Source organism: Heteronotia binoei, chromosome 5, assembly GCF_032191835.1.
Source record: "Heteronotia binoei isolate CCM8104 ecotype False Entrance Well chromosome 5, APGP_CSIRO_Hbin_v1, whole genome shotgun sequence".
Lineage (NCBI taxonomy): Eukaryota > Metazoa > Chordata > Lepidosauria > Squamata > Gekkonidae > Heteronotia > Heteronotia binoei.
The window spans coordinates 41067135-41092356 of record NC_083227.1 but is presented as its reverse complement, the minus strand read 5'-3'; the positions used below and the strand labels follow the sequence as shown (position 1 = coordinate 41092356).

Here is a 25222-nt window from a genome sequence, read left to right as displayed (position 1 = left end):
TGGGTTTCCATATTGATTGGGTTTCAAAAATCACTGTGGCACACACACACACACAATTCTGATTCTTTCCAGATAAATGTGGAGGCCTCTTGCATCTTATTCTCTTAGAACTCTGATACATGCCAGGCATGGGAGAATATGAGAGGAGTCTGCTAGCTGGCTAACAGTGGCTGCATTTTTGAATCTATATTTTTTAAACAAAAAACCCTTTTATTGATATCATTTCATAAGATACAGTATAGTGGCTTAGGAGAGAGAGGTACAACAGATCAATAAAAATCAGCATGAGATAGAGAAAATGGATAGCATTACAACCACATCTAAAGGAAAATATGAAGACAAAACCGCTATAGTATGGTAGTGGTAATCAAGGTTTTTTTTGAGCAGGAATGCACAGGAATGCAGTTCCAGCTGGCTTGGTGTCAGGGGGGGTGGCCTAATACGTAAACAAATTCCTGCTAGGCTTTTTCTACAAAAAACCCTATGTGAAACAATGGAGACATCAGGGTGTGTGGCTTGATATGCAAATGAGTTCCTGCTGGGCTTTTTTTTAACCGAAAAAACTCTGGTAGTAATAATACTAATATGAATAATAACAATACTAGCACTAATAAAAAGGACATATTAATACAGTCAACTATGATAGATCCAGTGAGAGTACAGAGCAGGCAGTTACTAAGTCCAGTGAAAAATTTGAAGTATGACATTTCTTTTGCAGAAAAGGATACCATTTTTTAGCAGACTTGAGCAATTAGATTTGGAGCCATTGGTATGTAAATTAGTTGTAATTTTATCAAAAATAAAATAGTCCAAAATATTTAAATATCATAACTGCACTGAAGGGGGGGGGCAACAGTGACTGCATTGACAGTTCACTGACTTTGTTCTCCTCCTGCTGCGTTTAAGGCCTGGACACAGCCATGGTGTCTTACAACTTTGCTCTCTCTTCCCCCATTCTGTTCTCCCAACAATAACCCTGTGAGGTAGGCAAGGTTGAGACACAATTACTGAGGGTGAGGTCACCCAGCAAGGTTTCATGACAGAGTGGAAATTTGAACTTTGGTTTCCCAGAACCTACCCTGACACCCTAACCACTAAGAAGTAAACCAGGATAATTTCAGAGGGTAGTTATGCTGATCTATGGTAAAATAGATTTGAGTTCAGTAGCACCTTTGAGACCACCAACATTTTCAGTGTATAAACTTTCAGAAGTCAAACCTGACAAAGGGCACTTTGACACACGAAAGCTTATTAGTCCATAAGGAGTGACTGGGCTCACATCAAGCAGTTAACCAGGGTGTTTAATCAGAAAAGTGCTGCATGATCATAATCAGTTACTGAGCACCAAAATAAAATTACATCACCAGTACCAACGTAGACTTGAACCAACTCATAAACCAATGAGAAACAGGTGTGTCACAGTCACTTTGTTAGCAGATGGGAGAGAGGGAAAGATGAGAGAGGTGCATTGTGAGGTGCCAAAGTTTGATTGGATATCCGTCTTGCATCACAGCTGGGGACCCTCGATGCAGCCAGACCATTGGTCAGGTGAAGAGCTGATCTCTCATCTGACCATTAGCTACTATATGATATTGCTAAGGGCAATTGTGGCATTTTCAGGTGGCAAATTGGACTGAACTGTCTTGGAGAGATTTAGGACAATGGCTAGTGCTCACAGATCAAGGAGAAAGACCCAGCTTCCCAAGAGAAGGAAGCAAACAGCAAGCAAGAAGACTCAGCGTAGAAAGCTCCTTCCGCAGCCAAAGAAGCCGCAGCTAAAACAAAGGAAGCATCCTGTGCCTCCTCCAAAGCCAAATCTGAAGCGTTCCTCTGATGAGTTTGTGTCTAAAGTCCTGCGTCAACTGAACCGGGACAAGGTGCGCATCTCAACCAAGGCCAAGGGGAAGATGATCACCTTCATCAAAAGGTTCTACAACAACATATCCGAACAGGCCAAACGCAGCAAGAAATTCCAGCGCAGTAGCACCATTGGCTCCAAGGAACTGCAAAATGCCCTCAAGCGGGTGATGCGCAAGAAAGATGCTTTGGAGTTGGTCCGTACCATCCGCAAAGTGTCCGGACATCGCCGCCATTAGACCAACATCCCCTCCATTCTCCTTGGGTTGGCACACATAAGATCTATAGAGGGAAAACGAGGAGGTGGAGAGAATGAGCCAGCCTGAAGAAAAAAAAGGGAGTGAGAGAGAGAGAGAAAACCACAACTTCCACCAGAAGTACAATCCTGATGCTGACCCTAAAGATGCTGAGAAATTCTTCACTTTAAAAGGAACAAACTTTTTCATGCAACCCACACAAACCCACAGCTTTCCATCTATGGTGAACCAGGAGGGGATGCGAGTTGTAGAAGAATCTTGCATCACTGGAAAAACTTTGGGAGAAAAACATCCGCTAATTCTTAGGAATATAATAAAATGGGATCTTAGTGGGTTCTTTTGCTTTGTTGTGGCTTTTTTTCCTTTTGAATCAATTAAGAGAAACTGGAGAGCCAGTTTGGTGTAGTGGTTAAGTGTGTGGACTCTTATCTGGGAGAACCGGGTTTGATTCCCCACTCCTCCACTTGCACCTGCTGGAATGGCCTTGGGTCAGCCATAGCTCTGGCAGAAGTTGTCCTTGAAAGGGCAGCTGCTTTAAGAGCCTTCTCCAGACCCACCCACCTCACAGGGTGTTTGTTGTGGGGGAGGAAGGTAAAGGAGATTGTGAACTGCTCTGAGACTTCGGAGTGGAGGGCGGGATATAAATCCAATATCATCATCATCTTCTTCTTCTTCTTCTTCTTCTTCTTCTTCTTCTTCTTCTTCTTCTTCTTCTTCTTCTTCTTCTTCTTCTTCTTCTTCTTCTTCTTCTTCTTCTTCTTCTTCTTCTTCTTCTTCTTCTTCTTCTTCTTCTTCTTCTTCTTCATATCTTAGGGTTTCTCTAGATCACATTTATGGAACATTCCTATACAGAGTTGTATCATTTGTCCATCTGGCTCAGTATCATCTGATTAAAACCTGGTCTGATTAAAAGAGTTTCAGTAGGGTCTTTCTATACACCTGCTACACTTTCACTGATGCTGATTTTGACTTTCTACCCAGACCTTCTGTATGCATACTGCTGAGTTACAGCTCCGTCCTGTAGCTTGTTCATCTCAAGATCCAGGCTGGGAAATCCTGGAGATTTGGGGATGGAGCCTGGGGAGGATGGATTTCAGCAGGGTAGAGTGCCATAGAGTCCACCTTCCATTTTCTCCAGCGGAACTGATACCTGTAGTTTGGAGATGATCTGTAATTCCTGGGAGCTGGCATCCCTGCAACAGGACTGGGATGGATAGGGGACTTTGAGGGTGGAGCCAGGAGCCAGGTTGTGACAAGCACAATTGAACTCTAAAGAGAAACCTGGCCATCCCATTTAAATGGACCTCATCCTTTAATTGCCTTCCCTTCATTGGAAATAATGGAGGATGGGGGCACCGTCTTTTGGGGCTCATAGAATTGAACCCCTCTGGTGTAATCTTCTTGAAACCTGGGGGTTTTTTGAGGAGAGGCACCAGATGCTATGCTGAAATTTTGGTGCCTCTGCCTCAAAAAACAGCTCCCCCTGGGATCGATTCTCTGTTATATCCTATGGGAACTGGTCTCCATAGGCTATAATGGAGTGCCCAGTCAACATTCAACTCCCCCCCTCTGATAACCCTGAAGAGAGGAGAGGAACTCCAAACCAGTGGATCCCCTGCCCCTAACTGGGGATTGGCAACCCTACAAGGAGAGAGATTTTTCAGAACTGCCTACCATCTCTGGGGTTTGGGGCTGTTTTCAGATTCTACAATCTGTTCATGGAACTTATGAGAATTCAGACTATGTGCTAAAGAACAGTCTGAAACTGGACAAATTTGAAAGGTTGCTTTAGTCTAGGAGCACAGCCTAAAAAAATCTGGCTGTCCTTAGGGAGCTATTTCTCTCCTATGTACCTCCCAGTTCTTTAAGATCAGAGGAGCTCTGCTCAGTTTGTTAGGAAAGTGTGAGTGTTTGGAGCAGGAATTTCTCTATAGCAACATATCTCTATAGATTGTTCAGAGAACCACCATTGCTGCCTTTTTGTCACCATATTAAGGATTACATTTCTCCAAAGCTTTTAAAATTTTATTTGTGGGTTCGTGACAGTTTGTTACTATTTCTATTACTTATTCACTTCAGCATGTCTCTGGAGAGCTTGCGTATAAATTTGCTAAATAAATACTTTTTGTGCATTTTTATACCGTCAGCTTTATATTTCAGTATCCTGGGACAATCCATATATTTTGTAAACAGAAGGGAAGAATGTGTAGGCTGTTTTGGATCTCCATTGAGAAAAGGAGGAGGTTATAAATGGAATAATAAAATAAATACAGAATTCCTTGACATTATACCAAACAAATGGAGTAATTGAACCTTTGGGAAGAGAGGATACCTAAAACATGCAATTTTGCTTTGGGAAAATCATTCTCAGGTTGCTTGAGATAACTCTGAAGCTGCGTTGAAATAACATGTTGCACAGACTTGACATAACCAGAATTTTTCAGATTGTGAGAATATATTTAGGGCCTCAAGCTACATTTTGGATGCGGTAAGTCAAATCCAGGGCATGGTGGCCATCACTTTGATGGAAAGTGCTTGTCCACTCAAGATATGACATAGGTTTGCCAACATTCAGGTGGGGCCTGGATATCTCCCAGTATTATAAGCTACTCTATATGACAGAGATCAGGTCCCCTGGAGGAAAACTGCTGCTTTGGAGGGTGGACCCTTTGGCATTTATTCCCTGCTGAGGTCCCTCCCCTCTCTAGGCTTCACCCCCCCAAATCTCTAAGTATTTCTCAACCTAGAACTGGCAACCCTATATGCTAATGATCAGGCCTTGAATTCAGTGGGAGCTCACAGTAGCACAGCTCCTGAACCTTTCTGACAGTTCCACCTCCTCCTTCCCACCTTGACCATTGAATAGTAGGTGCAGCTGCATAACAATCCCCGGATGAGCTCCACCACCTATTTTTCTAAAAAATGACCCCTACTAATGATGATGGTGGCTTTTGAGGAATGATTTTATTCAAAAAGCTAGAATTCAAAGGTGCTAGAACTGCTAAGCTGCAATTGTTTTCTGCCAAGAGCCAATGAACTGCAGCACAATTTCACAACTGGATCAAGCCAGGAATAGGTCATAATCACATCTAGTGTAACAATGGTTGCTTGGCTACAACAAAGGCAGATGCCACCAATAGGGACACTCACATGCCTTCATTTGCATGCTGCTGTCTATAATAGCCCATGCCCAGCAAAGTCCAGTTACATTCAAAGGCAGGCCCTCGGAGAGAGAAGAGATCATCATGGCTGTCAGGCACCAAGGCAACAGGAAAAACAGGAGGATGAGGAAAAAGAGGCCCCAGAAGAGGCGTCAACAGGCCAGAAGGAAACAAAAGAGGTTCCAGCCTAAGAGGCATAAGAAGCGCCAGGCCACAAGGGTGGGGAGCAGGACAGTGCTGAGCATCTCTTCCCCACGGATCTTTGCCGCCAAGATCCTGCGGTACATGCCAAAGGTGCGCATGGAGACCAAGGCCAGGGGACTGATGAAGACGTTGCTGATGGACGTGTACGACCACATGTCGAAGGAGGTGGAGAGCCTGAACCAAAACAACCAGCCACCCACCGTCGAGCCCTCTGATGTGCAAGCAGTCTTGAAGGAGGCCATGGTCAGGGAGCTGGCCAAGCACACGGCTGAGCCCACCAGCAGCGAGACTGCTGCTGCATAGAGGAATGTCCCTTCCCTTTCCCCAAGAAGGGAGAGAGCAGGAGAAAGATCTTTTAAGAATATTCTTAGTCTAGAGAAGAAATCCTGGAATCTGCCTTTTGCAAGCCTCCAATTTCAACCCCAACAGTTCTTATTGCAGCACAGTCTGGATACCTATGAGATACTCTGAAGCCCATCACCATCCTGCTGAGTCTGAACTATCTGGCTGTGGGAGAGATGCAGCTATTGGACTATGTAGAATAGATATGCCAAGTGACTTCCTTCCACTGTTCACCAACAGAACCGGCAGAGGCTGAGCAGAGAGAGAAGAAAACATCACACAAGAAAGAATTGGTCATGAGATGGTTTCCCAAAGGGGAAAACAACAACAGCATTTGTTATCTTGCTCTTCCAATAAATCTGGGTTGTTGGCAGATACTATTCCTGGAAGCTTCTGAGTGGTTTTTGTTCTGTGAAGGGTCAGATTGGCCATATAATTTACAGGAAAATGTTCTGGTAGGCCATTGCCTTGGTGGGTTGCTGCTGGTAATCAGGAGCAAGCATAATCAAGCTCTAGCAACTCTGCCAGAGCCTTGGGCAGTAAGATCCTTTATTGGTAGTAATTGGTGTCAGTACACCAACTGGCTTTTCCCACTCTGCTGCTAGTTTTCAGGAGGGAGTGATGGATGAGCTAATAATATGTATTGTTTTTATCGTTATAATGTTTTTAATGCTGTAAATCACCTAGAACCCTACCATAGTAGGGTTCAGGGCTTTTTTTTTGAGCAGGAACACACAGGAATGGCGTTTTGGCTGGCTTGGTGTCTGGGAGTGTGGCCTAATATACAAATTTGTTCCTGCTAGGCCTTTTCTAGAAAAAGCCCTCTAACACAATGGTAACATCAGGGGTATGTGGCCTAGGGTTGCCAAGTCTAATTTAAGAAATATCTGGGGAATTTGGGGGTGGAGCCAGGAGACTTTGGGGGTGGAGCCAGGAGACATTAGGGGTGGAGCCAAGATCAAGGCTGTGACAAGCATAATTGAACTCCAAAGGGAGTTCTGGCCATCACATTTAAAGGGACGGCACACCTTTTTAATGCCTTCCTTCCATAGGAAATAATGAAGGATAGGAGCACCTTCTTTTGGGGCTCATAGAATTGGACCCCCTGGTCCAAGCTTTTTGAAATGTGGGGGTTATTTTGGGGAGAGGCACTAGATGCTGTACTGAAAATTCGGTGCCTCTACCCCCAAATACAGCCCCCCCAGATTCCCATGATTTTCTATGGGAATAAATCTCCATGGGGAATAATGGAGTGCCCAGCAGACATTTCCCTCCCCTCCCCCCGCTTTCTGAAAACCCTGAAACGAGGGGAGGGCCTCCAAACCGGGGGATTCCCTGCCCCCACCTGGGGATTGGCAACCCTAGTGTGGCCTAATATGCAAATGAGTTCCTGCTGGGCTTTTTCTACAAAAAAAGCCCTAGTAGGGATTAAGCTATTCATAAGTGTAAGGAAATAAATAAATGAATGAATAATACCTACTGTTTGCACTGCTAAGCTGAGTTGACGCCTGGCTGCAACACAGGCTTGTCATATCACACTTGCACTTCCCAGTCCATTCTGCAAGGCGCTGTACAGAATATAAACGTGGCTCAGTCACTGCCCAGGTAATTTACCAATGTCCAAGGAGTTCTTAATGTTTAACTGGCAGAAGAGCTGACCACTGTGAAAAGGCAAAAATCAGCTTTCTAACAAGCCCATATCAATATGGATTCCCTTGTCTACATTGCTTGGTTGTAGAAGAATGCTTTGGACTTTTTTGGGCAAGAATGACTAGTCACTTTCTGCACCTCCTGCAGTGCTGCTGTAATTAATTTCTTATCCTTTTAAATCTGCAGCAGCAGCTTCTCTCCTTCCTCCTTCTCCATTCTGCCTGGGGAAGGGCATGCTACTGACTCTACCCCTACATCAAAGCGGCTGTTTGCCTCATCCAGGGGCAAAACAGAAGAATCTGCATATTTTTTCCCTACAGGGCAAGTTATAGTTTGGTGTGGTGATGCTTTGTTTTGGGAAGAGAAGTTTCCCTGTTTGAGTACTGCAGACCTTTTCTGAAACACTCTAATTGTTGTACAGGATGCCAGTTTATGACCAGCACCATTATGTGTTGGGCTCCACCCATTGACCCATCATTTTATATCTAGGTCCACTCAGTGAGCTGTCATTTTGTGACTGGCAGCTTCCAACGCTCTTGGGGGGGGGGGAGTTCCCAGAACAATAAGGCCTGTCCTCTGCTGTTGTATGGAATGGAATGATTAATAGCCCTTTATGATGCATTGTTCAGAAGTTTTGTTCCAGCCAATAGGAAGGTCTGAGGTACAGACAGGAGAAAGGTGATCACTACTGTGAAAGGGAAAGATAGATGTGGAAGAAAGAAGCAGGAGAACAGGGAAATGTGCTGTTGAGGAAAAGGCAGTTACAAGAGGATGGAAAATTTCAAAGTATGATCACGTGGGACCCTGCCCAGTTTTGGAAAACCACTGGACCAAATGTTGACAAGATTCCTATAATTAAAATTAACAACATCCCTTCACACTCTGGTATAACTCTCATGATTATAAACCAGGGGTGGCCAAATTGTGGCTGAGCCACATGTGGCTCTTTCACACATATTGCGTGGCCCTCAAAGCACCCACTGCCCTGTCAGCTGGCTTGGAGAAGGCAACTCTCTTTAAAACCATTTCTCCACGCCAAGCTAACTGGAGGCTTGGAGAATGAATTCAAAGTTAAAGTTGCTTTCTTTCCACCTCCCCCGATCTATTTGCCTTCCTTCCTTCCTATCTCATGGCTCTCAAATGTCTGACTTTCATGTCTTGCTGCTCTCAGGCATCTGGCATTTAATCTGTGTGGCTCTTACATTAAGCAAGTTTGGCCACCCCGGTTATAAACTATTATAAGGGGAATTTGTAATTAAAAGAAAGGATACAGCATAGGAAAAAAGCATTCTACGAATACACCTGGTCCATCTGTTGCTTTACTATATATATATATTCCAGCTCTCAAAAAGGCCAGTGAGTATAATATCTGATGTGGGGAGCTCTGACTCTCCAAAGCTGATCCCCTGTGTAGCGTATTGTGATAGCATAGGGCGGCAACCATTTCGTTATAACGCAATACAGCAACCATTTCGTTATGACGCAATAGCGTTAGTCCGCGTAGCCGGACAGCGGAGGCGACTGGGGACACCCAGGTGACTCCGCAGGAAGCGCTGAGCCCGCCAATCACCAGCAGCGGCGGGAAGTTCAACAGGCCAGGATTGGGCTGGCCTGTCGGGGAAGAAGTTCCGGGAATGTATATAAGCGGGACCTGGCCCGCGTGCTCTCTCTCTTGTAACGTGTCTCCATTAAAGCATGTTGCCCTACCAACGTCTCCCGTCTCAGTATGTTACACCCTGAAACTCTTGTTGGCCTTGAAGGTGCTAGTCCTGGACTTGAATTGAGCTGTTCTAAGAACATAAGAGAAACCATGTTGGATCAGGCCACACTGTGTCACACAGTGACCAAAAAAACCAAGTGCCATCAGGAGGTCCACCAGTGGGGCTAGAAGCCCTCCCAAGCAAGAATACAGAGCATCACTGCCCCAGACAGAGAGTTCCAGCAATACGCTGTGGCTTTTAGCCACTGATGGACCTCTGCTCCTTATGTTTATCCAATCCCCTCTTGAAGCTATCTATGCTGTGGCTGCCACCACTTCCTGTGGCAGTGTTCTACTGTAGCAGACCAACACGGCTACTCTCTGAAACAATTAGTATAATGTTATTGGATAAAGAACTAAAATTAATCGCATGGTGAAAATAAAAAAAACCCAAATAATATTTTGTTAAAAGTTAATCAAAAACATCTACAAGAGAAACGGCAACAAAATGTGTGTGTGTATGTGTGTAAAGTGCCATCAAATCACAACTGGATCATAATGACCTGACACGGGTTTTTAAGATGGTTTTGCCATTGCCTGCCTCTGCGGAGCCACCCTGGACTTCCTTGATGGCCTCCCATCCAAGTACAAACCAGGGTCGATCCTACTTAGCTTTCGAGATCTGATGAGATTGAGTCACCTGAGCAAGGCTGAAAAAAGAGAAAACAAAACTAGCATTCTAGAAAATGACATTTGGTTGTTTTCATAATGAATGACTTTAATTTTAGGTAAATTTACAATTTTGTGTTTTATGAATGTATTCTTAAGTGTGTCATTCCATACCCACATCAAAAACTATATTGGTCCCCGTGTGCCAAGGTACAAGGGTTGTGGCCAGGAAGTTTGGCATTCTGAAACAAAAACAGATGGTTTAAATTCTAAAAGAGCTAATTGGCAAGAAAAGGTTCTTATTTCTGAAGACGTGGATAGAATAAGAATGGAGGAGTGAGCTCTTTGTTGAGATCTAATAATGTGGAACCAGGGACAGTTATGGAAAGTCCACATCTCCTGTGATAGAACAATGGTACCTGTAGAGGTCATTTTGCCACAAGCCTCCTAAATTTATGGAAAGTGACTTTCCGGTACAGCTGCTCAGGGAGATTTTAACACATAGTGCTTCACAGGATTAATCAAGCAAATCAATCAATTAATCAATTAAACAGGGTTCAATCAAGTCTTGACTGGATGAAGCCAGGAATGTGGGGTTGCCACCTCCTGGTTGTGAAATGCTTGAAGATTTTGGGGTTGGAGTCTAATAATTAGGGCAAGGTTTGGGGAGGGGAGGGACTTCAGAGGTACATAATGCCATAGAGTCCATATTCCAAAATAGCTATTTTCTCCTGGTGAACTGATCTCTGATGACTGGAGGTAAATTTTAATTGTGGGCAGGGCTTTTTTTGAACACAGAGGAATGCAGGAATACACAGGAATGCAGTTCCAGTGTCATGGGTACTGGGGACCCTGCAGAAGAAGCTGAGCCTGCAGAAGAAACTGTGCCCCTGCCACCTGCACCAGTGCCCCTGCCTCCTGCTGGAGAAGATCCAAGCCCCCCTGCCTCGCCCTCTCGGGTGGCTCGTGTGCGTGACCGCCTTCGTCAGGACCTCAGGGATCGGAGGATGGCGGCACGCTCACGAGCAAGATGCTCCCTGAGCCCTGAGTTTTGAAAGGATTCTGGCCCTTCTGGAGTGAGGATGCTTGAGTCTCAGCAGGATCCTGGCTGCCTCTCTGAGCCAGCAATTAGCCCAAATAGGCAACAGACAGCAGAGGGCTATATAGCTGTGGGCTTTGGGAGGAGGCTTTGTGGAAGTAACTAGTCACTTACCTGACGTTCTAGCATCCACTTTGGCTTCTGGACGCCCTGACTTTGGCTTCTGAACCTCTGACCTGTGATACCTGGACTGTGATTTGGTTTTGGCACCTTGGACCCTCTTTGCTCACCAGCTACAGACCTTGGACTGCCCCTGGACTTTGCCTGTCCTGGCCCCAGCCTGTGACATCCAGCTGGCTTGGTGTCAGGGGGTGTAGCCTAATGAGTTCCTGATGGGCTTTTTCTACAAAAAGGCCCTGTGCAAAACAATAGTGACATCAGGAGGTGTGGCCTACTATGCAAATGAGTTCCTGATGGGCTTTTTCTACAAAGAAAGCCCTGATAGTGGGAGATTTCCAGGTACCACCTGGAAGTTTATGAAAGTTAAACAATAACACCTGTGATATTTTTACAAAAAAACAAATTCAAATTTTTTAAGGTTTGAAAAATCTTAATTCTTAATCTTAAAATTTTATGTGAATCTTAATTCACATAAATGTCATAGGTACTTTGACATTCAGGGAGATGAGAAGGCACTGCCCAAGAATCTCTCTGCAACTTCTCATGGAGGTACAAATTGACTAGCAGAAAGCTCTTCAAGGCAACCATTTGACAGCGAAGGTGGAAAGAGCTGAGGAGGAGGGAGAGGAAGACTCATCAGTAGGGCTTCTGAATGGTGAAGCCTCCCCATCTCCTCTTGAAGGATATGTGGGGCCTGTCAGATTGTTGCCACGAAGAGCTCTTTGCTTGGTCATCTACATCTTTGTGAGAAGTTTCAGAATATGGGTATACAGTAGCCATCTGGTTTTGTTTTTATCAACATTGTTTTTCAGGTATTTGCAGTGTAATTTTCTGTGCTGTTTGCCTAGTGTCCCCTATACAGACATAAAACTATAATGTAAATATTGGGTATTTAGCACTGGACAAACTATTTTCAGTGTGCTGTGATGTTTACTGTGTGAATGCATTTCATTGTGATTCAAGTGTACTTTTACTTCAGTTTCTCCTTGCAGCTGGCTTTCTCAGTCCCCCCCCCCCTTCCATCTATTTCTTTGGCTTGGTTTTTTTTTGTTCCCTCCCATCCATTTCGGCCTGACTTTGAGCCAGTTGCACATTCTTGGCCTATCCTACCTCATGGGGTTGTTGTGAGGATAAAACGGAGGAGAGGAAAACAATGTCAGCTGCTTTGGGGCCCCAATGTGGAGACAGGCTGGGTATACATGAATAATTAAATAATACATAATATTCATTCCAAGTTCTGCCCCACAGAACCACAGATTGAGGTTACAAAATTGGTGCCCAATGGGGTTTGGAGATTGGAGGGTTTTCAATGCCATTGAATCCACCTTTCAAATTAGCTGTTTTCTCCAGGGAAACTGATCTCTGTGACCAGAGATCTGTTGTAATCCCAGGAGATCTTCAGCTACTACCTGGAGGTTAAAGACAGCACAACCGAAGTTATAGTGACCGAATAATTAAGAATGTATTGAAACATAATCATACAAATATGTTCAATAGAAGACTAAATAGCAATAACAATTCTCCCAAAGATTCACAATTCCATCAAAGGAGTCCCAATGAACAGGAGGTTGACTTGATTATTCCTGCTTTGAATCCTCTTCCGGCACAGGGTGCTATCTCAACCAAAGGCAAAAGCTCAGAAAAAATATCAAAGTGTTTCTGATGCATCAATAAGTTGCAAAAAGCTGCAAACCCCGGAAGATTCTTTTTCAGTGCGTCCAAAGGCTGCACATAGAATTCCCAATGGACAAATGGGACAGAAAGTCTCCAGTAAGATTTCAAAATGGCACTAAACTCCAAAAGGCTCAAGGCCTTGAAATCTTACTGGAGACTTTCTGTCCCATTTGTCCACTGGGAATTCTATATTCCCCCCCTCCCCAGGGAATCAAGAGGGTGAGGAGCCTCAACCAATGGAGAAAAGAGAGGTTTTGCTCCGTAGCTCTTGTGTGATTGAGCAAGCCTTGCAAAGTAAGTTGAGATGCAGAAGGAAGCAAGGGAAAGGGAGAAGGAAGCAGATGACAGCCAGTTGCTCGGGGGCCTGATAAGAGTCCTCTGGGGGCCTGATTTGGCCCCCGGGCTGCATGTTTGACACCCCTGATCTAGACTGCACTTCTGCATATAGTGTGGATCATTTGTCTCATTGTTTCACTTATGCAGTTCCATTTTCAGCATTGTTCAGCAGCTCATGTCTAATACTATGTGCTCTGTTTCAGATTGCTGTAATCCTAGTCCTATTACATTGCCTGTTATAAATTTCATCCCTTTGGTTGTCTTGATGTATACTATGTATTCCATGTGGAGTTTCAGTGAGAAAAGTGAACATATATGAACATATGAAGCTGCCTTATACTGAATCAGACCTTTGGTCCATCAAAGTCAGTATTGTCTTCTCAGACTGGCAGCGGCTCTCCAGGGTCTCAAGCTGAGGCTTTTCACACCTATTTGCCTGGACCCTTTTTTTGGAGATGCCAGGGATTGAACCTGGGACCTTCTGCTTCCCAAGCAGATGCTCTACCACTGAGTCACTGTCCCTCCAAGTGGATGATAAATAAATACTGGCATAAACGACATTCATCTTTGAAATGCCATGGGACTTTTCTTTTGCTTTTGTTTTTTTTTACCCAAAGAGAACAGGAGAGGTTCCTTGTTCATTTCTGACAGGTAGGAGGCATTTTGGGAAGTCCATTTGGCTTCTCTGTGGATCTTTTCCTTAGAGTAGAGAAACTTCTTCATGCCACTCTATGGGCTTGGCCCTCAAGTGTTTCTTTCAGGCCAGGAATGGAGAGGATGAGAACTTTGGGTGCCCATTTGGACACTTGGGTGGCAGCAGGAAAAAGTGCTACCTCACCTAATGTATAGTCAATTTATGGAAATTAACAGCTAAGAGACTGGATTACCACTTGATGATATGGCTTTAAAAGGGGGATGAGATGATTTATGGAGGTGGGGAGTGGCTATTAGTTGTGGTGCAATAGAACCTCCATGTTCAGAGGCTCCCAGATGTTGGAGGCAGGCAGCTGTAACTTTCCAGTTACTTTTCAGTGCGTGGTTACAGAGGTTACTTTCCAGTGCGTGGAGCTGACTACTGTGAGGACCAGGGTGTTGGATGAGACAAACCTTTGGTTTGACCCACTGGGGTTTTGCTAGCCTTCTGAAAGGCACAGGGCATATAGTTACCTTATCCTCAATTTAAAAATAGAATCCAGTCTTCCTCCACCCTTTCTTTGTATCATTTAAGGAGGCTCTTAAGTATTTGGGAAAGAAACAGACAGGTTGCACGTGAGAAATCCTGAAACACAGAAGCAAACAAGCCTGAAAAGAGCCAGAAGCTGATGGGTGGGGTGGACGGTGGCCATCTAAAATACATTCGGTTTCATGGCTACCTTTGTTCTCGTTGCCGTGGACTACAATTCCCAAAATCCTGTGCAAGTAAAATTTATTTATTTATCATATGGCAAGGCAAAGAGACCCATGGACGGATTCACACGACTGAGTGCGCCCCTTTGTGTTTGTTTGGGTGGTGCCTAGAGAGGATGGGGGGAAAGTGGCGTGCAAGGCGAGTCTCCTGCTGGGACGCGTGGGTCGGAGTTGCCCCTTGTTCCTAAGAGAGACTTACGAGACGCTTGTCCTCCAGCTCCTTTTCCCCAGGTCGGAGGAGGAATTTGGCTTTCGCGCGGCTGCAGGTAAGGTATACATAAAAGGATCTGGGGCTAGAGAAGGGGCAGGGGACGGGGGCAGAGAGAAGAATAGTGCCTGAATCTCGAGAGCTCCTTGGAGGGAACATGGGGCGGAGGGGAGAGCAGGGCAAGATCCTGGCACACGGTTAAATGACCTGCGAAACGAGGTGGTGGTGGTGGTGGGGGGCGGGTGTCGTTCTACACACGCAGCGGTTTCCTCGCTTATTTTTCAGTCCTCTGGCTGCCCATGATAAGTCAGCAAGCGTCGGTTCTGTCTGGGAGGCGCAATTTGCAATTCAGCCCTTGCCTTCGGGGTTTCCACCCCGCCTCCTCCCTGGCTCTTCGGCCAGAGGGTCTCTTCCAGCGCTAAACACTCCCCATTTTCTCTTATCCTGACCTGCCTCCTCCAATTCTGCTTCCTCCCATTTCTGCTTCTCAGCCAGCAGAGCCCCCAGCTTGGGTTGCCAGACTCCAGGTGGGACCTACTGATCTCCAGCACTTACAGCTGTATTCCAGTGAGGTCCCTTCTCAGGCTTCACCCCCAGATCTTCAGGAATTGGTAGTCCTCAATACGGTTGCCAAGTCCAATTCAAGAAATATCTGGGGACTTTAGGGGTGGAACCAGGAGACATTGGGGTGGAGCCAGGAGTAAGGTTGTGGCAAGCATGATTGAACTCCAAAGCGAGTTCTGGCCATCACATTTAAAGGAACTGCACATCTTTTAAATGCCTTTCCTCCATTGACAATAATGAAGGATAGGAGCACTTTCTTTTGGGGCTCATAGAATTGGACCCCCTGGTCCAGTCTTTTTGAAATGGACATTTTGGGGAGAGGGACTGGATGCTATACTTCAAATTTGGTGCCTCTACCTCATAAAACAGCGCCCACAGAGCCCCAGATACCCATGAATCAGTTCTCCATTATTCTCTATGGAAATCAGTCTCCATAGGGTTTAATGGAGTGCCCAGCAGACATTTCCCTCCGCCCCACTTTCTGATGACCTTGAAGTGGGTGGGGGGAGAGCCTCCAAACTGGGGATTGACAGCCATAGTCAACCTCTTGGTGGGACCTACTGATCTCCAGCACTTACAACTGCATTCCATTGAGGTCCCTCCTCAGGCTTCACCTCCACATCTCCAGGAATTGGCAGTCCTCAAAATATGTGTCAGAACTCATGAACTGGATTAACACAATGCATGACAAGGTGGAATTTACTTACCAGGAAAGCACTAATGATGTACCTTTTTTAGGTACAGTTGTGTACAAAACTACTAAGAATAAGTTGGCAGCTACAGAAAGCCAACAGATAGGAATGCTTTTTTACAGTATTCATCATTCCATCCACGTGCTTTGAAAAAAAATATACCATATGGCCAGTTTGTAAGGTTGAGAAGAAATAGTACCCCAATGTCTGATTATCTTGAGGACAGTGATAACTTGGCATCTCATTTTGTTGGTAGAGGCTATCCAGAAAAAGATGTTAGGATGGCTAGAAAAAGGGCTGCTAATCTAGATAGAACACAGTTACTAAAACAGAATCCCAAAATGAGAAATACTAGATTACAATGGGGACTAGAATTTAGTAGACTGTCTAGCAGAATTTGTAATGTGGTAAGGAAGCATTGGCACATTGTAAGTGATATTGGAGGTTGTGAAATGCCGCCACAAATAGGATTGCGTCACACTTATTCCAATAGGGATAAATTGGTAAGATCTAGAGAATACCAATCGGTCAAGCATACTCTTAAAGGGCACCTTGCTTGTAAAAGGTGTGCAATTTGTCATTTATCTATGAATGTCAGAGTATTATTTTGCTGAAAAGACTAGACCATTTATTCTAAATCACTACTCTACATGTGCTACCCGCTGTGTTGTGTATTTGATCATCTGTGGGTGTGGCCTAAGGTATGCTGGCAGCACTACTCGAGCCCTTAGAGTACATATCCTGGAACACAGGAGCAGACTTAGGAACCATGTGATTGAAGCTCCTATGGTCAGCCATTTTATGCAAAAGAATCATGACTCTGAAGATTTTTGTTTTTTCACCTTATACAAATTTGAACAAACAGACAGAAATGAAGACGTGCACAAGATCCTACTGCAAAAAGAGGCATACTGGATACACCAGTTGAATTGCATTTCTCCATATGAACTGAATATGACCAATTATTTGACATTTTTTTTTATGAATGGTCTTCTTTATAATATTATGAGTGCTGTGCATAATTTGGTTGTGTGTTAACACATTTTTGTATAAATTATGTGATTTGACATTATATTTTGTATGTTGTATCTGCTGTGGATATAGTTTGTGGTGTTTGTGTCTTTTAGCATGTTGCATTAGAAATATGTTACTTTACCTTTAAGAGGTTTGTGTAATGGCAGCTGTAAATGAGATGTTTGCCTTTTTAAACATGCTAGTTGCACCATTAAGGTGCGCAAGAAGCCTCATACTGAGCTGTAGCCGATGTGAAATTGCTGTTGGAGACGCTCTGCATCCCCTTTTTTAAAAATTATGTAAAGAATCTATATAATTGAATCAATACAAAGTATGATATATTTTTTCACTGGAAGAGGGTTGGTGGTGTCTGAATGTCCTTCTGATATTTTTGTATAATATTTTCTTTTGTTAGTGGTCCCAGGTCTGATGAAGGCTGGAAAGAAACAAGTACTTTGGGACGTGAATGTACATGTTTTGGCCATTTGGACTGGTTTCTATATATTCTTAGTAAATTGGTCACTAGCTCGTATTTTTTGTTGTGTTATCCATTATAGTGACCTCTCTCGGATTGTATTCTGGGCCTCCTGTGATGGCATGTCTCTCCAGACCTTTTTGACCCTGTGGGCACCTTTGGAATTCTGACATAGGGTGGTGGGCACAACCACAGATGGCTGCTGAAAGAAGTGGAGCCAAACCCCAAATGGCTGTTGCAGGAGGCAGAGCCACAAACATAGAGGAAAGCCCCAAGGGCTGGAAGGGGAGGAAGGGGCACAATTTTAAACAATACACTGGGAAAGACAACTCAAGAGAGATTAAAGCTAACATTGTGGCATCAGCTGGCACTGAAGAAAAACATTGTTTTCATTTTCCTAGTCAATTGGCTCTCCAGTGACCAACTTGAAGTACCTGACTTGGGCTCACTCACTTCCTAAAAACACTCAGTGAATGCCAGGAAAGATGTTGGCAGACATGGCAAAGACTAGCACCTCTAGTCTCCCTTTTCTCAAATGAACTTGCTCACTTTAGGAAATGGAAACATCTTCCAAAAATGCATTAATAATCTGTTTGATACATTCTTATCATTCTTATTTTAGGCAGAGGAACAGTCAGTCCCTGTCTGCTCAGAGTTAATTCCATTTAAGTTTGAAGCAAACTGGATTCAGAAGAAGTTTGGTTAGGCACAATTCTCAGAAACTATATTTCTTGGAGCATTGTTCTATGAAGGAACCCCCTCTGATTTCCCCAGATTCTGTATGATGTGAGGAATACTTTTCAGAATCTGTGAAGATGTGTTTAATTTTTTTTGCCATCAGTTTGATATTCTATGTTTTTCTTTCTAAGGACTTGCCTGTGAGATTCTGCTTTCTTGTGTGAGAACTCAGAGACAGAGAAGATGAACTGGGGGAATCCTCTCTCAGGACTCCCAGTGTCCTTTGAGGAGGTGGCTGTGTTCTTCACAGAGGAGGAATGGGCTCTGCTGGATCATGTCCAACAAGCTCTGTACTGGGAAGTCATGCAGGAGAATTGCAAGATGGCAGCATCTCTGGGTAAGGATCTTTGCCCTTTTATCATGAACACAGAAGAGAAGGGAGGAAGGAGTGACTGTAACAAAGCCAGGCTGCAGCAACAGGGTAACAGATCCTCCTCTGCTTCCCTGGCCCCATCTGGCCTGACCAGCTCACTTAGGCCCCAGATGTCTCCTTAGTAGTTTTTCGCTTGCCACCACCTGGAGGAATTCATATTTTTGGCCCAGCTGTCCCAGCAAGCTTGTAAAGCATCCTATGAACACCTATGTGATAGATGGAGGGAAGAAGGGAGCAGAGGTCCATCAGTGGCTATTAGCCACAGGGTATCGATGGAATTCTCTGTCTGGGGCATGTGATGCTCTATATTCTTGGTGCTTGGTGCTTGGAGGGGGCAACAGTATGAGGGCTTCTAGTGTCCTGGCCCCACTGATGGACCTCCTGATGGAACCTGGGTTTTGGGTTTTTTTGCTACTGTGTGACACAGAGTGTTGGACTGTATGGGCCATTCGCCTGATCCAACATAGCTTCTCTTATGTTCTTATGTTCTGGAACTTTTTCACACAGCCTAAGTATTCCAATATGGCAGCTGGCCAGTTACTGCTCAGTAACGGGTTTCTTCTGTCATTTCAGACAGACCTGTTTTAGTAACTGACCGCCACTAGAATACTTTTACCTTTTCTGACAGTCCTGGAGCTGTCCCAGTAGTGTGGCGTGCCTGAGGCATCATTATTGAAGACTGCTTCCATGTAGTTTTCAATGCCTCCTCTTAGATTTGACTCACTACAGCAGGCTGTGAGAAATGCCCTGTAGCATTTCCAGGAGTGCTGGCAGGCAGTTTTCGTGCCCTTTTTTGCTGGCTGGTGCATGATCTGTCCTTTTTTTTGGAATGGCGGTTTAAGAGCGCTATGATGCTGAAACAAACCAGTGCAACAGCACCATGATTGGGATGCATGGACCCCATTGTGACACAGTGTCATATCGCTCTTACATTCCTCCCCCTGGTGTGCTGCCCGGTGAAAAGAGGTGTGAATGGGAAAGCAGAACTGTATGAAGTGGCACAGCGCTTCAGTGATGGATCCCTGCTGGAAGGGAAAGCACTGTGTGAAACTCCTATCCCTGTACCACAGGGATGCGGAACCTCTGTCCCGAGGGCCATATGTGGCCTTCAAGGTCACTTGGTGTGGCCCTCGGGGATTGCTGGAGTGAACCAAGTCATGTGGCAGCCTCCCTGGGACCTGGCTGGCCAGCAAGGATCGTGGGGCCCAGCCATGCTGTGCAGCAGCCTCCCCAGGGCCAGGCAGGGATCACAGGGCCCAGATGCCTCCCTGGGGCCTGGCTGGCCGGCCAGAATTGCTGCAGGGCCTGGAAAAGTTACTGCCACAGTTCAGTTTGCACCTGATTATCCCAGATGGTGTGGCCTAATATGCTAATGAGTGTAATATGCTAATATTAGGGGATGTGGTCTGATATGCTACTGAGTTCCTGCTGGGCTTTTTCTACAAAAAAATCCTGGACCCATGCATTTGCCTAGGGCAGCGGGCCGTGTGTGTATGTGTGTGCCAGATTAGACTCTCCCCACATGACTTCAAATAGAAAAACAATTATTTGTAATAATTTTGCCGGCCTGAATAGTTTTCCCTTGGTGGAGCACTGTTTATTTAAGTTGATAATGTTTTATGGCCCACAAATGATGTTATAAATATCCATATGGCCCTTGGCAGAAAAAGGTTCCCCACTCCTGCTGTACCAGATTACTCCCTGATGACACCATAACGATTCCCTTCCAGTATAGAATGGTAAGTGTGAAAAGCTTCATACAGTCTGGAGGCTAGAACTGGCCTGTTCAGGGCTCTTATCTGGCCAATAAGCAACTGGTGCAAGGAAGAAGAGAAGAAGAAGACTGCAGATTAATCCCTGCCCTTCTCTCTGAATCAGAGACTCAGAGAGGCTTAGAATCTCCTATATCTTCTCCCCCCACAACAGACACCCTGTGAGGCGGGTGGGGCTGACAGGGCTCTCACAGCAGCTGCCCTTTCAAGGACAACCCCTGCCATAGCTATGGGTGACCCAAGGCCATTCCAGCAGTGCAAGTAGAGTGGGGAATCAAACCCGATTCTCCCAGATAAGAGTCTGCACACTTAACCACTACACCAAACTGGCTCTCCACCAAACTCACTACACCAAATTGGCTCTACACCAAAAGGCAGAAGGCTGCTTGGGGGAAAGGCGAGCAGGCACATGAGGTGAGCTGTATGTGTAATCAAAGCTGTCAAGAAATAGAAAGGAGATGGCTAGTGGCCTGGGCTAAGAGCCTGAGGTAAAATAGTGTGTGTGTGTGTGGGGGGGATAGGAGTGAAGGCGGAGAAAGAGAAGGCATTGTCTTTTCCCCTCCCACCTCCTCTGACTGCAATTCAGTGAGGATTGGAAAAGCCACTACACGGGGTGGGGGGTGGGGGTGGATCTGAGTGACTGGCACTGCTACCACTATCAACCAGTGTTATGTTTTTTTCAAAGAGTGACCATGTGGGGGCCAATGAAGAGATGGGGGCAGCAGGGAAGAGAACAGGAGTGGGAGGAGGGCTGGCACATGGATTGGGAGGCAACTGGGCTGTCTTGGGTGTGCTGCTCTAACGGGAAAGACCTCCCAGCCTCAGAAACAAGCAGAGATACAAAGGGCAAAAGGGGTGCTGATGTTGCCACCAGATGTCTGAACAGCTGTGGAGGCAAGAGGCAGAGTGAATGTTGGGGTGGGTGGGGGACAGCAACCTTCCTTCTCCCCCTCACCTATTCTCAGCCCATGAAGGAAAAGGGGTTATGGGAGGACAAAAAGCAACCCCTGGAGGTTATGGAAACAGCTTCTCCATCAGGCCTTTCCCCTCAGCCCCTTTGCTTCTGTGGGAAACACAGACGGGATGAGAAGTAATTTGGATGGAAATGTAAGGTACCCCCCCCCACACACCTTTATAGAATCATAGAGTTGGAAGGGATCTCCAAGGTCATCTAGTCCAACCCCGTGCACAATGCAGGAAATTCACAAATACCATCCCTTCCCTCCTAAATTCACAGGATCTGCATTGCTGTCAGATGACCATCCAGCCTCTGTTTAAAAATCTCCAAAGAAGGAGAGCCCATAACCTCCCGAGGAGGCCTGTTCCACTGAGGAACTGTTCTAACTGTTAGGAAATTCTTCCTAATGTTGAGCTGGAAACTCTTGATTTAATTTCAGTCCGTTGGTTCTGGTCTTACCTTCTGGGGCCACAGAAAACAATTCTGCACCATCCTCTATATGACAGCCCTTCAAGTACTTGAAGATTGTGCTATCATATCACCTCTCAGCCGCCTCCTCTCCAGGCTAAACATTCCCAACTCCTTCATCCTTTCCTCATAGGACTTGGTCTCTAGACCCCTCACCCTTGGTATCCCTTGGAAAAAAAACTAGTCTTGCATATGATAAAATAAATTTATTGTTGCTTTTGTTAGTTCCCTAGTAAATTCATTGCTTTCATTGCTAGGAGTTAATTGCTTTGTTCGTACTTTTAGTAAAGAATAGTAATGTTAATTGGGTTTCCCTGTGTCCTTTATAACATTTATAACATATATATTGCATTTTATGGCACATGAGGACCAGCTGACAAAGTGAAATTTGTTTTTTAAAATATTTTTTAAACCCATCCAAGAGAAGGTTTTCCTTACATAGCCACTATTGAAGATGTAAGATGCCACAACTCCTGGTTGATGGTTAATATTTACTTCATAGTTTTCCCTGGAGAAACTACATGTCTGGTAATTTCTTCCTAACAATGCTGCATTGCGTTTGCTTCCAGCTTTTGCTAATTTATGACAATGGTCTTTTAAATGGCAGTACCCCTTCCAAGAATCTGGATATATGCTCAATACCATAAATATACTTGGAGTGTCTAAATGCCATCATGATGTTTTCTGTTCTCCTTGAAGGACTCTGGGTTCCTGGACCATTTTTTGATGTGCAACACCATCTAAGAGAAATGTGGTTCTTCCAGAACTGTGAGGAATCGGGAGGGTGTGCAGCTATCCCCTTGTCAGGTAAGGGGGAGAGAGCAATACAGTAAAATGACTGTTTCAGATCATTCTACAGGATTTTTTTTTTGTGAGAGTTCCACATATTCCCATTTTGTCTACTCAAGAACACCATCCATGTAAAAGGTGTCCTGTTCTCATTGTGGCAGTTCTCATGGGTATGACTCCCCTGAAGAGTAGCCAGATCCCAGTGAGGATCTCCTCCAAAGAACAGCTGTTGCAAGTCTGGTTCCTTCCCCCTTTGATGATCTCTCAGTCTGTTTTATTTCACCCAGGACAGATTTCTACTGCTGTGGGTTTTCCTCCTGTAGCATGATGTTGCCACAGGTTCTGAGGTTGTTAATGGTATAGATCAGGGGTGGCCAAACTCGCTTAACGTAAAAGCCACACAGAATAAACATCAGATGCTTGAGAGCAGGAAGGAAGGCAGGCAGGCAGGCAGGAAAATAGATGGGGAGGGACAGATGGAAAGAAAGCAACTTTAACTTTCAAAGCATTCTCCAAGCTGCCATGTGGCTTGGCTTGGATAATTGATTTGAAGAGAGAAATGCCTTCTCCAAGCAGGCCAACAGGGTGGCAGGGGCACTGAGAGCCACACAATTAGTTTGAAAGATCAACAAATGGCTCCTGAGCTTGGCCACCCCTGGTATAGACTGAACAAAAGCAGGTCTGACAGTTTCTGTGAAACATATATTCTTTTCACAAAGTTCTTACTGTTACATCCCTGAAAGGATAACTCATGAAAAGATGGGAGTATCCCCATCAATAAATCTTAACATACAAGGAATGAAAAGGCCATGGTATTGAAACATTTTTTCTATGAGAAAGTTAACTCAGAATGCTTAGATCATGGATTCAAAGAAGACAAATTAAATGGTTTTGAGAGTCATATGAGTTTCACCTACTTGGATCTATATAAGATAGCCACATCTGAAATGTCCCTGAATCTCTCAAACGCCGTTTGCATCTTCTGAAAGTGCATTTTTGAGTATCTCAGACATTGTATTGAATCTTTCAAATTTCATATGCATAGATGTATATTTTTCTGTTTCTGGGGAGATCATAAAGTGGGGGGGAAGGTTGATTTGCTGTCCCCAGGGGACAAAATCTCAAACTTGGGAGCATGAAGACACCATGGTTGGGGTGCCCCAGAGTCTCTTATAGCAAGAGGCCTGTCCAGTGGCCACTGGACTGCAGAGAAGCAGATCCTCTTTGGTCTGCCATTATGGTCCCTCTGCCCCCCTCTTTCTCGCCTGTCCCCCATTCCTCACCCATCCTTGTAGTTATATAGAGGCTTTTCAAGGCTTCCAGTCCTTATATGGGAAAGTTCAATGTGGTAATGACAAGCGGTGCTAAATGGCCTTTCTTTCCCAGAGTTCTTATTTAATTTTTTTCTCTGCTTTCCTGCAGGATGTACGTCAGAGAGAGAGTTGTCTTCAGAAAGAGACAAGGATCTGGAGCCTTGGGATCAAGATGGACCTCTGAGGCCAATGAAAAGAAAACAGAAGCAAAGAAAGGAATTGGTTGCCTGTCAGGGCAGAAACGTGTATGCAATCCCAGTCCAGGGCAAAATACAAAAAGAAAATGGAAGGAATAAGTGCCCCTTGAAAGGGATAAAGTCTAGCTGTGTATCAAGTGTAAAGAAAGACCAGAAAATTCAAACAGGTAAGAAAACATATAGCTGCTTGGATTGTGGGAAGTGTTTCAGACGGAAGGATACCCTAGCTTTACATCAGAGGATTCACACAAGGGAGAAGCCTTATAAATGCTTGGAGTGTGGAAGGGCCTTCTATCACAGGAGCCATTTCACTGACCATCAAAGGATTCACACAGGAGAGAAGCCATACAAATGCCTGGAGTGTGGAAAGAGCTTCAATCGGAAGGACAACCTTGCTATGCATCAGAAAGTTCACATGGCAGACAAGCCACATAAATGTTTGGAGTGTGGGAAGAGCTTTAGCTGGAAGTGTAGCCTTACTTTACATCAGAGGATTCACACAGGGGAGAAGCCATATAAATGCTTGGAGTGTGGAAAGAGTCTTTCTCACAGTGGCGACTTTGCTAAACATCAGAGGGTTCACACAAGGGAGAAGCCATATAAATGCTCACAGTGTGGAAAGACATTCTCTCAGAGGAGCAACCTCACTAACCATCAACAGATCCACACAGGAGAGAAGCCCTATAAATGTTCAGAATGTGGGAAGAACTTCAGACAGAGATGCCACCTGACTTCACATCAGCTCATTCACACTGGGGAGAAGCCATTTCAGTGCTCAGATTGTAGCAAGAGCTTTTCTAATACATCAGAACTCACTAAACACCAGAGGGCTCACACTGGGGAGAAGCCCTATAAATGCTTGGAGTGTGGGAAGAGTTTCCGAAGGAGCGGCCACCTTATCTCACACCAACAGGTTCACACTAACAAGAAGTCATTTAATTGCTCAGATTGTACCAAGAGCTTTTCTTATCAATCAAGCCTTAATAAGCATAAGAGGATTCACACAGGGGAGAAAATGTAAAAATGCATGGAGTGTGGAAAGATCTTCAAATGGAGAGTAAACCTTGCTTCACATCAACTTGTCCACACTGTGTGGAAACCATTTGAATGTCCAGACTGTAGCAAGAACTTTTCTACTGAAGCAAACCTTACTAAACATCAATGGTTCACATTAGGCAGAAGCCCT

The 25222-nt window shown here is 44.8% G+C and overlaps 1 protein-coding gene across 1 annotated transcript; it reads left to right on the top strand.

Moving 5' to 3' along the window:
* Positions 1 to 14010: 14010 nt before the first annotated feature.
* LOC132572357 (zinc finger protein 501-like) lies at positions 14011 to 25222 on the top strand. Its single transcript, XM_060239283.1, has 5 exons — positions 14011 to 14741; positions 17369 to 17421; positions 18298 to 18503; positions 22437 to 22544; positions 23949 to 25222. The coding sequence occupies exons 3-5, from the start codon at positions 18350 to 18352 to the stop codon at positions 25055 to 25057; spliced, it is 1371 nt and encodes a 456-aa protein (XP_060095266.1). The 5' UTR covers positions 14011 to 14741; positions 17369 to 17421; positions 18298 to 18349; the 3' UTR covers positions 25058 to 25222.

Bases quoted from the DNA above. Each gene is read 5' to 3' on its own strand.
- LOC132572357 (XM_060239283.1), top strand. From the start codon at position 18,350: ATGAACTGGGGGAATCCTCTCTCAGGACTCCCAGTGTCCTTTGAGGAG. The intron at 18,504-22,436 runs GTAAGGATCTTT...TTCTCCTTGAAG, and splicing joins CAAGATGGCAGCATCTCTGG to GACTCTGGGTTCCTGGACCA. The intron at 22,545-23,948 runs GTAAGGGGGAGA...GCTTTCCTGCAG, and splicing joins TGCAGCTATCCCCTTGTCAG to GATGTACGTCAGAGAGAGAG.